We start from the raw sequence: 13,080 nt of genomic DNA, 5'->3' as shown, positions 1-13,080 counted from the left end.
AGATGCATGCACGTGGGCCTTTGTGCCTGCATGGAACCCAATTGGGTTGTAAAGTCTGCATGTATGCATTTATTGGATTGGGGCCATAATGTAATATGTCATAGCCTGGAAAGGTTTCTGCAGATGGAAATCTGCTTTGTATGGATGTTCTGTCTATGTCACTATGCAGTCTTGCTGCTTGCATGATGAAATTGTTTTCAACTTTGAACCCATAAACGTCCTGGACCACAGAAATAGTATAAATTCAGTTTCTCCTATCCCAGTGGAAATGTCTAGTTTTTGCCCCATTGGGGCAACATTGGTAACTCACTAGAAGCATTTAAGTCTTGCATATCACGGACTTAAAATAGAGCAGATAAAAAAATGGGACCGCCTCAAAGGGGAAACTACAGGTCCCAGCATGCAGTGCTCCATCTAGATTTGAGCAGTGTAAATCAGATTTGGAGTAAAATTTTCAAAGGTATATAAGGGTATGTCTTCACTGCAGAGTTAACCTGGGCTCTTACATGGGTCTTGCCCCTAACACCCCTCTCCCCTCCACATACAACAACTCGCTCGCCCAGGTTTGATGCTTTTAAACTCTTGGCTAGCTGGCCCAACTGGGGTTATAGAGCCTGGGTACAGATTTCACTCAGGCTGGTAACCTGCCCTCTGTACAGTAAGGACAAGAGCTAAATCATTCAAGTGCTGATAGTCTTCTAGTACCTTCCCACAGGTCCTCCTGTGTGTCAAGAAGGTCACACAAGTTCTTTCTCAATTAATTGAGAGAGAATCACAGGAGGAAAAAACCCACTATGTGGCCACAGCTGGGGAAGGTCAGCTGACTCAGGGTCTTGGGGCTCCACCTGCAAGGTTGGAGGGTCCCCAAGCTCGGGCCCCAGCCTGTTGCCTGAATGTCTACACAGCAATTTTTCAGACCTGCAGCCTGAGCCCTGCGAGCCAGAGTCCACTGATCCAGGCCAGGCAAGGGTTTTTTTATCCCTGTGTAGACATAGCCATAGAGTGGTTCAGCTTACTGTAGCACTGAGAGCCATGGGATATGCCCCCAGAAGTCTAAATGATACACACATGTATCATTTAGGCTAAGTCATTTACATGCTTTTGAAAGTTTTTTGTCCTAGATGGAAAAACAAATAGCTTTTTAGAAAGCTGATGAACTACACTTGGGGTGAAATGCATTTTTTTAGTGATCTGGATATAGTGTTATTCTGAAATATACATCTTATTTATCAGTTGAGAATAGGAATTATTTACGGTAAAAAATTACCACATTTTTTCCTGACTGAAATATATGATTGTTTCTGCAGGATGTAGCAGATTTATAATAGTATGTGCTAACTTTTATTCTGTTTTCTAGTCTTATTATTGACTGTCCCTGGAATGGAGGAAAGCACATCTGAAACAGACAAAGCCCTTTCTAAACAAGCATGGGACACTAAAAAGGTAGAAATGCCAAATCTTTGTAAGGTTCAGATGTTCTAGTCCAGACAGTGTATTTTGTAAATATATTTAGGTAAACATTTTGAATAATGTTGAATTGAAATGAACTTTGCTTGGTCAGACTTGAGTTGAAGTTCTATATTCTGCAACAAACAACCTAAAGTGAGATCAGGGAGCAGTATAGCTATCTCTCTGTGCCTATTGTTGTCAACTGTCTCGGTGGAAACTGTATTCTAAACTTGAGTCTTGGAAGACTGATAAAGCAGAAAATGATTTTCAGCTGTCTTGCTTTAAAATTTATCTGTAAATGTTAAGTTTGCATGTAAAAACTCCATTAATAGGTTGGTCCCTTATGCAATTGCTTTTTTAAAAAAGTACCCAAGCATTTGTTTCACTTACTAAGGTTTGTCAGGAATTGACAGATTCCAGGAAATTTTAAAGTGAAGGCTGATATGTCATCCTTAGCTTGCGCTATTGCATTAACGGTGCACCAGTAAGAACAACATGAATGAAATACAGAATTAAAACATTCTTCCATCATCTTTTCAAATGCAGAAAGCCACTTTAATGAAATAAAATGCACTCTTTCCCTACTTATATCTCTGCTTTTATTTCTACCACTCACCATCCTGCCTCTTTTTTCTCTCCTCCTTTTCTTTTTTTCTGTGAATTTGTCTAACTGGCATTTCTCAAGGCAACTTCCACACCAAAACGATTATCAGATTTTTGTTGTTTGTAAAACAAATGGTAAATATTCAGGATTTTAGTTATTTTGCTCCTATAGAGCTGCTATTGTCTCCATGTTTTCCCCCATCAGCCTGGTTACTAGATAGATAGAAGTAGCAATGGTAGCATTTGCTTTTGAGATCTGAATATCTTTTTAATGCTTAAATAAGTCTGGATGTTTAAGCAGGTCTGAATTATTGAATATTAATAAACCTTTTATTTAGAAAAAATATATTAAAGAACCAATAGGGAAAGGATGTTTGGTTCATGAAGTTCTTCAAAACCAAGGCTGAATTAATGATTTTCTTGAGCTGTTCTTTGTGTTAAAGTATTCTCAAAGTCTAATTGTGGCATCTCAGCATGGCAGCTTTCCCTTTTCTTCTCTCTTTGCTACGGTCTCCCTGCTTACCTTGGGAATTATGTGTTTTAAGTCAGTCCCTAGCAAATGTAACCTTTCTAAAAAGGGTATGCATATTTTATAAAAAGGCATGCATTGGTTAATCAAGTGATCGTTCCCTGTATTACATGCAGATTTTTATTTATATGAGTAGCTAATTCGGCTTTGTGATCATATAAAGTGACTGCTGCCATCATGTGGGATTTTCATATGAGAAGTCTTGAAAGTGACATTGTTGGGAGGACTGTAAGGTTCTTTTTCTGTGGATTACCACTGTAGTATTCATGTCCATAAAGTGTCTAGGAGACAAGTTTCTCTAAGCTAGTGGAACTCAGTAAGATAGAAGTAGGACTTGTATTCTGAATGTACTATTGATGCCTGAGTGTCTGGTTTATGACAGTTGGATGCAAAGTCTTACACCTCATCTGAGAGCTTTTACTTTCTAATAATTGTTCTTTTAGCACAAAGATATGCTAGCAAAGGCAATAATGAATACATTTCATACTATTATGTCTTATCAGGAAGATTGCAATCCTGTTTTGGTAGAATGTACCCTGCAATTGTCCAGGCAGATTTTCAGGAAAACAAAATGTGACATGAAATAGGAGAAGTCGGAAATATCAAAATGGAAATACTTGATGTAACAAACATTAGGGATCAGAGTTTATATCCTGAGCTGGGAGATATGGGGAGCAAGTACTTCTGTGTAACCCCCTTGCAGACTCATGGAGCAGTGTTAAAGAGCTTTGCGTTTTTCTCCTCCGTTGGTATGAAAGTTGCTATGCTGTGGCGCTTTTGGAGGGTGGCACTGTGTGGTGGGAGATAAGGGCTTAGGTAACCTATTAAAGTTTTATTGATATACCAGACTTGCACTTTCCAAGTTTTTCTCTAAAGTGCTACTTGTTTTTCTGTCATTCAGTTAGCATTTTTGTGATAGTTTGTAGATTTTCATTCATTTAATGTCGACAGCCCCGACGTATAGCGATAGGCTTAGATTTAGTAAGAAAAATGACATGGTCGATGTTTGCTTGCTAATTTAAGCAGGTGATGTTTTACTCTTGCTTCATCTTCATTTTGTTTAGTTTATCATTGGAACTTTGAAGCTTAGCTGGCTTAAAGTCCATGCTGAGATCAGTTTTTTTGGTGTGGCACCAAACACCCACTGTGAGCAAGAAGAGGCTTTTAAGAGCATATGAGAAACTGCTCCTCTTAGGTTGTTTCATTTAGTAGGTTTCCTATCTTTTAAAACAAATTATTTCCTAAATGTTGTTTTCCACATTTCTTTGCCTTTCACAATGTCTTTGTTCTATTTTAGACAGGGTCATTGAGGCCTAAATCATGTGAAGTTCCAGGAATCAAGTAAGTTTGGGAGTGGGGTATATGGTTTTGTAGGGATGCATGTAGAAAGTTCACTGCCTGTACCTAAGCTTCCTGCTCCGTAAGCTCTATTGATTAAGGTTCCCTCTATACGGACAATGAAACAATGCTAACCAGATTACTTTTAAACACTGAAAACATGGTGAATGCTAACGTTCCTTGAACATGGTTTGCTTGGCCATGGTAACCCAGATGATGAAACCATTAAAACAATGTGTTCTAGATTCAGTCTCTAACTAGGTATACAGAGTACATGTGATTTAAAACAGGAGATGGAGAGTCAAGAATTCTGAGTTTTATTCCCAGTTAGGCATGTTTTGTGTGAACTCGGACAAATCGTTTGACCTCTCTGTGCCTCAGATTCACAATCTGTAAAACTGGGGGCTGAGATCTTCAAGGAGAGTTCATCACTTAGACATAGGCTTTATATGATCGTAATCACCCTGAAATGCACAAAGTGTAGTTCCCTCTTCTAAATAATATGGAAACAACTGCAACCCCACTGAAAATATTGCCATGTGACAACTGTGGGTAAACGTTAAAACTTTATATCAGTGACCACTCTAAATATTTTATTTGTATATTTTTTTACATAGCTTTGTGCATGACCGCTTCAGATAAACTTTCCTTTTGTATATCGTGTGGGAAGTGTGTATGTAGACTAAAATCTCAACTGACTTTTGTTACTGTATTTTTTTTAAATTTAGCATCTTTCCATCAGCTGACCAGGAAAACACTACAACGCTGATTCCTGCTGCACATAACACAGGTGGCTCTCTGCCAGACCTGACAAACATCCATTTCCCGTCTCCCCTCCCAACACCACTAGATCCTGAGGAATCCACGTTCCCATCCCTGAGTAGCTCCAATAGCACCGGAAATCTTGCAGCCAACTTGACTCACTTGGGCATCAGCACTGCCAGTCAGGGTAAGAACATATCCAAAGGGCGAATTTATAGATTGTCTGTCAGTAAAAAGTCACTTTCTATCCCTCAACAGTTGTATAGCATTGCTGAACAGCTGCTGTGTTTCATCTCAAAGTTGGCTTCACTGGTGTATGCAACTCGTATAAATCATTTTGGGATAAAGAAATGTGTAAACAGTCATAATTAATTAACTCTGTTTTGCGTATCCCTTCTGTGATATTCTTCCATCTTTCATTCTTGGCGCACATGCATTATTCTGGTTTTATTTTGTATGATTCTTCCAAGGGTGAGATGCAATGTCCGCATCTTGGCAGTAACTCGACTCGTTTTCTGGAGTACCAGCCAGAGTGCACCCACGTAGGGAAACCACTGCAGCAAACTTCTTGATTTCTTGTTTCCATTCCTTCTGTCCTCTCTTCTTGTTGTGGTGACTCTCTTGAGAGATTGTATCATTCCTTTACCTGAACCAAATGTGGACTGTTAGGCAACTGAATTAGTATATAAGCCCCCTAAAATATGTTCTAGTCGGGATTGTTTGTAAGCCTGACTGTTTCATAGCACAGACTGCATTTTTGAAGAGATCCTAAATACACCCACCTTCGTAAGGCTCTCAGGAATAAGCTTACAACCATCTGGACCATGTTGTCTTAGCGTTGTATCCTGCTCGCTCTTTGTTTTGTTGTGGTCTTGGATTGTAAGCTCTTTTTAGGGCAAGGACTCTTGTGTTTGTACGCCTCTTGGCACAATAGACCTTGATGCTGGTTGGAGTCTCAGGGCTTGCTTCAATACAAATACATAATTAAAAATCCTATTATCAGCTGTGCTAGAAAAATGTCAGTAGACCAGCACAACTACTGTATTTTCAGGACCAGTAGCCTTTTCCAGGCAAATAGCCTGAGCCAGTGATCAAAAAGTGAGAAGAATCGATCTCCGACTTGGGTTATTTTGTTTTATTTTGAAATAACTCATGTTGCCTGAGCAAGCAGGTGCCTTATATCACTGAAAACACGATTAGCAAAGAAATTGCATTTTATAAAGCACCAGGCCAGAGGGCCACTGAATGAGTGCTGCGAGCATTCATTTCCTTATACCAGTTGTCTTGGTTATACTGCACGCTTCCTTCCATCCCTTTCTTGTGTAGCTTGCCTCTGTTGCTGTGCCCTATTACTTTGTATCCACTGTACATCATGGGCTGCAAAAGAAGCAAAGAAATGGGAAAGATAACGGGAAGGGCGAGAGACTGACAACAGAATAAGAGATGAAGGCCAGAAGGGAGGAGAAGAAAGAAGGTGGTGCTGGGGCATGTGGCGTAGGAGTTGGGATAAACATTCTTTGTATATGGTAGCCATCAGTGATAAGCACAGAACTTGGCTCTTCAGGTTGCTGCAGAGCATGACTGGGCATTGTAACAGAAAAACCTGCAGAACAGATGCCTGTTAATTCAGACTGCTTAGATCAAAAGACCTTGAAGTTATAGGATCTGAGTACCCCTTGGAAGAGGGTTTCTAAATGTTACTTACCATAAAGGCGCTCTCTTTTTCTTCTGAGGTTATACTTATCAGGGGAATAGATGTGAGTGGGGTTAATAGTTTGTCTGACCATCAAATAATGACAGGCAACTTTTGTTTGCTAGTCATCAAATGGAGTCGTACCGTTGTATCTGGCAAGAGAAGTGTACTTCCTTTGGCAAAGCACCCTTGCAAGCTTTTCTTAAAAGTACTCACTGCATAGCATCCTGAGAAACTCTAATGATTCAAATAAGGTGGACACATAACCAGTGACAATAATTTAAAGAATGTCACAAGAATACTGTTAGAAATATTTTTATTCACAGAAGTGCCGAACAGTCCTTAATTAGTTTAATCCCCTTATTTTTAGTTACAGTTGTCCAAATGAAAATATAAAACATGCTTTTTTAATCAAGCCTTTCCCAGGAGCTATTTCCCATTGTATATGTCGAGATATGCTTTTCTGAACACTTGCCCTTGTGCTTTGGAGGAGGTGTAAGGGGAGAGAATGCACCTTTTTGAATTTCTTATTAGAGCTAGTTGGAAATATTTACATAAAACATTTTCATCAGAACTTGATTCATCAAAATCTAAGCATTTTGCGGAGCTTTGTTGATATCAGTGAAATTCCACTGGAAACTTCCTGCCAGCTCACCTGCCCAGCTCCTCAGCAGTCCAGGCTTGCAGGCTTTTCAACAGCCCTCCTAGGAGCTGACCAGGTGTTGGGAGCCCAGGGATTTGGGGTTCTCACATGTCAAGCAGCCCAGCCTTCCAGTGTCTCTGGCTCCAGGACAACCCACCAGGCTGACTGCTTTAGGGTTGAAGACTCCCAGTAGAACTGGGCAGAGAACAGTAATTTTGTTTCATGGAGGATTTTAAAATGTTTGATTTGTTTCAAATGGCTATGAAACAAATTTCTAAATTCTCAGTGAAATGGAATTGCCATTCTCTGCCCAGCTCTGTTTCTCATGGCTTTCTTGCAATTTATCTTTGGTGCTTAGATACCAGATAGGTACCTTAGAAATTCCTGATACGTATAGTTATAACAAATCTCCTTAAACAAGTCCTCTCCTCTCCTCTCCCTCCTTGGTGTTGTTTGCACCAATTAGATTTTTTCATAGATTCCAAAGCCAGAAGGAACCACTGTGATCATCTAGTCTGACCTCTTGCATAACACAGTCCAGAGAGCTTCCCCAAAATAGTTTCTAGCGCAGATCTTTTAGAAAATCTTCCAATCTTGATTTAAAAATTGGATATTAAAAATACTGGTAACTGTTATCATGTTGCATGCCTTCTTTCCACTCCAGTCCTTCAACACACCCAGACCATTGTTTAAAAAGTGGTCTGTGTTTAATTATTTTAGTCAATTGCTTGTAAGTCAGTTTCTCCAGGTGCTTATTTTTGCTGCTCTTCTAAGGCCTGGTCTGCACTACGAGTTGAGGTCGAATTTAGCAGCATTATCTCGATTTAACCCTGCACCCGTCCACACGACAAAGCCCTTTTTTCGACTTAAAGGGCTCTTAAAATCGATTTCTTTACTCCACCCCCGACGAGGGGATTAGCGCTGAAATCGGCCTTGCCGGGTCGAATTTGGGGTACCATGGCTGCAATTTGACAGTATTGGCCTCCAGGAGCTATCCCAGCGTGCTCAGTTGTGACCGTTCTGGACAGTGCTCTCAACTCAGATGCACTAGCTAGGTATACAGGAAAAGGCCTGCGAACTTTTGAATTTCATTTCCTGTTTGGCCAGCATGGCGATCTCACCTGCACAGGTCACCATGCAGACAGAGCTCATCATCACAGAAGACCATGAAGTCACAGAATTGCTGAAGAGCTCCAGCATGGACTGAACGGGAAGTATGGGATCTGATCGCTGTACGGGGAGACAAATCCCTGCTGGCTGAACTCTGTTCGAAAAGACGAAATGCCAAAATATTTGAAAAAATCTACAATGGCATGAAGGACAGAGGCTATAACAGGGTCCCGCAGCAGTGCTGCTTGAAAATTAAGGAGCTCAGGCAAACCTATCCAAAAAACAGAGAGGCAAACGGCCGCTCCGGTTCAGAGCCCCAGACATACCGCTTCTATGATGAGTTGCATGCCATTCTAGGGGGTGCAGCCACCACTACCCCAACCCTGTGCTTTGACTCCGTCCAAGGAGTGGGAGGCAACACGGAAGCGGGTTTTGGGGGCGAGGAAGATGAGGAGGAGGTTGTAGATAGCTCACAGCAAGGAAGGGGAGAAACCGGTTTCCCCGACAGCCAGGATCTGTTTATCACCCTGGACCTGGACCCAGTACCCCCTGAACCCACCCAAGGCAGGCCCCCGGACCCTGAAAGCGGAGAAGGGACCTCTGGTGAGTGTACCTTTGTAAATATTATACATGGTTTAAAAGCAAGCGTGTTTAATGATTAATTTGCCCTGGCATTCACGGCCAGTACAGCTACTGGAAAAGTCTGTTAACATGTCTGGGGATGGAGCGGAAATCCTCCAGGGACATCTCCATAAAGCTCTCCTGGATGTACTCCCAAAGCCTTAGCAAAAGGTTTCTGGGGAGGGCAGCCTTATGCCGTCCTCCATGGTAGGACACTTTACCACGTCAGGGGAGTAGCACGTAGTCGGGAATCATTGCAGCGTATGGTCCCGGTGTTTGCTGGCATTCAAACAACATCTGTTCTTTATCTCTGTGTTACCCTCAGGAGAGTGATATCATTCATGGTCACCTGGTTGAAATAGGGTGGTTTTAGTAAGCGGACATTCAGAGGTGCCCGTACCTGCTGGGCTGCTTGCCTGTGGCTGAACAGAAATCTTCCCCGCTGTTAGCCATGAGGTGTGGGGTGAAGCCGCCATCCCAGAGAATTGGGTGTGTGGGGGGGAGGGGTTAGTTGGGTTTCTGCTGCACGTGAACCCGGAAACCGCAGCCCCTCCTTTTAAATTGCCAACCCATTTTTAGTGGCCAACCCAACGGCTACTTCGTATGGGAAATGAGGGAGCTGCTGTTTGAAATCATTCCCACATGTTATGAAGGTTAAAGAAGCCAAAATACCGTGCCTTACCATGGCTGCCTGCAAGCCGAATTCTGCTGCACGGCCCTGCATGAGTGATCTCTCACACCAAACCAGCATACCCTCAATAAGAGGCAAAATACAACCTTGTAATGAAAGCACATGTGCTGTGTAACGTTAACAGCAAGGTTTACTGTGAAAGAGTGTACCCATTGTTCTATAAAATGTGTCTTTTTAACTACCACTCTCCCTTTTTTTTCCCCTCCACCAGCTGCATATGTTTCTCCTTCCCAGAGGTGAGCGAAGATTAGAAGGCGAAAAAACCGCACTCGTGATGAAATGTTCTCTGACCTCATGCTGTCCTCCCACGCTGACAAAGCACAGAAAAATACTTGGAGGCAGACAATCTCAGAGTGCAGGAAAGCACAATATGACCGCGAGGAGAGGTGGCGGGCTGAAGATGGTAGGTGGCATCAGCTTGCTGAAAGAAGGCAGGAGTCAATGCTCAGGCTTCTTGGAGGATCGAACTCCTATGCTCCAACGTATGGTTGAGCTGCAGGAAAGGCAGCAGGAGCACAGACCACCACTACAGCCCCTGTGTAACCAACTGCCCTCCCCCCCAAGTTCCATAGCCTCCTCACCCAGACGCCCAAGAACACAGTGCGGGGGCCTCCGGCCACCCAGCCACTCCACCGCAGAGGATTGCCCAAGCAACAGAAAGCTGGCATTCAATAAGTTTTAAAGTGCTGTGTGGCCTTGTCCTTCCCTCCTCCACCACCCCACCTGGTGCTTCCCTCCTCCACAACCCCTCCTGGGCTACCTTGGCAGTTATCCCCCTATTTGTGTGATGAATAAATAAAGAATGCATGAATATGAAGCAACAGTGACTTTATTGCCCCTGCAAGCGGTGATCGAAGGTGGGAGGGGAGGGTGCTTAGCTTACAGGAAAGTAGCGTGAAACCAGGGGGGCAGTCCATCAAGGAGAAACAAACAGAACTTTCACACCATAGACTGGCCATTCCTGAAACTGGTTTTCAAAGCTTCTCTGATGCGCACCGCGCCCTCCTGTGCTCTTCTAACCGCCCTGGTGTCTGGCTGCACGTAATCAGCAGCCAAGCTATTTGCCTCAACCTCCCACCCTGCCATAAACATCTTCCCCCTTACTCTCACAGATATTGTGGCGCGCACAGCAAGCAGTAATAACAATGGGAATATTGGTTTTGCTGAGGTCTAACTGAGTCAGTAAACTGCGCCAGCGTGCTTTTAAACGTCCAAATGCATATTCTACCACCATTCTGCACTTGCTCAGCCTATAGTTGAACAGCTCCCGATTACTGTCCAGGGTTCCTGGGCGTGGCTTCATGAGCCATGGCATTAAGGGGTAGGCTGGGTCCCCAAGGATAACTATAGGTATTTCAGCATCTCCAACAGTTATTTTCTGGTCTGGAAAGTAAGCCCCTTGCTGCAGCTGTTGAAACAGACCAGAGTTCCTGAAGATGCAAGCGTCATGTACCTTTCCCGGCCATCCCACGTTGATGTTAGTGAAACGTCCCTTGTGATCCACCAGTGCCTGCAGCACCATTGAAAAGTACCCCTTTCAGTTTATGTACTCGCTGCCTTGGTGCTCCGGTGCCAAGATAGGGATATGGGTTCCATCTATCGCCCCACCACAGTTAGGGAATCCAATTACAGCAAAGCCATCCACTATGACCTGCACATTTCCCAGAGTCACTACCCTCAATATCAGCAGCTCAGTGATAGCGTTGGCTACTTGCATCACAGCAGCCCCGACAGTAGATTTGCCCACTCCAAATTGATTCCCAACTGACCAGTAGCTGTTTGGGGTTGCAAGCTTCCACAGGGCTATTGCCACTTGCCTCTTAACTGTGAGGGCTGCTCTCATCTTGGTATTCTTGAACTTCAGGGCAGGGGAAAGCAAGTCACAAAGTTCCATGAAAGTGCCCTTATGCATGCAAAAGTTTCACAGCCACTGGGAATCGTCCAAGACCTGCAACATTAAGCACCAGTCTGTGCTTGTTTCCCTGGCCCAGAAACGGCGTTCCACGCCATGAACCTGCCCAATTGACACCATGATGTGCCCACTGCAGTGGCCCGTACTTTGTGAGAAGTCTATGTCCATGTCCTCCTCAGTCTCGTCCCTGTGTTGCAGTTGCCTCCTCCTCCTCGCCTGGTTTTGCTTTTCTTGCAGGATATGGTTCTGCATATCCTGCTGGATAAAGCGCGTGGTGTTTATAGCGCTCATAATTGCCGTGGTGATCTGAGCGGGCTCCATGTTCCCAGTGCTATGGCGCCTTCACTGAAAAAAGGCGCAAAATGATTGTCTGCCATTGCTCTAACGGGGGGAGGGGCGACTGACAATATGGCTTACAGGGAATTAAAATCAACAAAGTGGGTGGCTTTGCATCAACACCCAGGAGACATATGGTGATGGTAAGCTGAGCGGGCTCCATGCTTGCCGTGGTATGGCGTCTGCACAGGTAACCCAGGAAAAAAGGTGCGAAATGATTGTCTGCCCTTACTTTCACGGAGGGAAGGAGGTGCCTGACAATATGTACCCAGAACCATCTGCAACAATGTTTTTGCCCCATCAGGCATTGGGATTTCTACCCAGAATTCAAATGGGCAGCGGAGACTGCGGGAACTGTGGGATAGCTACTCAGAGTGCAATGCTCCGGAAGTTGATGGTTGCCTCGGTACTGTGGACGCACTCCGCCGACCAAATGCACTTAGAGCGTTTGTGTGGGGACACACACAATCGACTGTATAAATATGCTTTCTACAAAACCAACTTCTATAAATTTGACCTAATTTCATAGTGTACACATAGCCTATGTTCCATCCAGCTTGTCAGTAGCTCTCTGATGTTGAGATGCACAAAAACTAACCTGTTGTTCAGGAAGCAGACTCAGAGCTGTATCGAATGGACTGTCCTCTCCTTGTTCCATAACATAATACCTAAAATTAAGTTCAGTTGCTTTGGTGTGAAGATGGAAACTCTGTGTCAAAGGCTCTGACAATCTCTGTAGTGTTGCTTCTTGCATCAGCCTCCAGTGGGTACAGAGAGCACCTTGTCATAATTAAGAATTGAAATCACCTTTTGCATTAGCTACATAGTGTTTCTATGAGTGCTGCCTTTATCCCAGTTTTTCAAGGCTGAGCTGAAGTTAATAATAGGCAATACAGGTCAGAGTGAATGCAGAACCTTGACAGATGTTACCTGTTGAGATTGGTTGCTTTTGTGGGGAATTCATATTTAATGCTGTTTAGTTTATTGTAATGAAAACTATTTGTGTGTCCTATTCATCTACACATGTGAACAAATCTGTTACACTTATAATGAATCTGTTCTTGCTTTGCCCTTGTTCTTTGCCTGCCAGTAAACCATTTATCTCCTTTCAAATGCAGCTGGAATAGGACTGGTGAATACAGTGGGCAGAAGCACTGTTCAGGATTCTGTGGCATAAGGACAATGGGGTGGGGGGGGCAGTGGAATTACCTGTTTAATGTACTACCCTCTAGTATATAACACTGGGAGCAGGGAAGGGCAGAACAAAAGCACAAGACTCAGGGCTTGTCTACGCTTAACACTTCAGCAGCACAGTTGCACTGCTGTAGCGCTTCAGTGTAGACACTACCTACACCACAGAAATCCACCTCTCCGTGAGGCAGTAGCTAGAATT

General features: G+C 43.5%; 1 protein-coding gene across 4 annotated transcripts in view; it reads left to right on the top strand.

Moving 5' to 3' along the window:
- Nucleotides 1-13,080, top strand: part of CRTC1 (CREB regulated transcription coactivator 1) — an 83,046-nt gene that overhangs the window by 41,879 nt on the left and 28,087 nt on the right. For all 4 annotated transcript variants that reach the window (XR_012636298.1, XM_074939613.1, XM_074939612.1 and 1 more), the window contains exons 6-8: nt 1,358-1,443; nt 3,879-3,922; nt 4,648-4,868. Coding sequence is in view for 3 of the 4 variants with exons in the window: in XM_074939613.1 (XP_074795714.1) it covers nt 1,358-1,443; nt 3,879-3,922; nt 4,648-4,868 (351 nt within the window). In the remaining variant the exon portion in view is untranslated. The remainder of the gene's footprint in view (nt 1-1,357; nt 1,444-3,878; nt 3,923-4,647; nt 4,869-13,080) is intronic.

The sequence above is a fragment of the Natator depressus genome, chromosome 25, assembly GCF_965152275.1.
Source record: "Natator depressus isolate rNatDep1 chromosome 25, rNatDep2.hap1, whole genome shotgun sequence".
Classification (NCBI taxonomy): Eukaryota; Metazoa; Chordata; order Testudines; family Cheloniidae; genus Natator; species Natator depressus.
The sequence above is the reverse complement of the archived record's forward strand: the minus strand, read 5'-3'. Positions and strand labels throughout refer to the sequence as shown.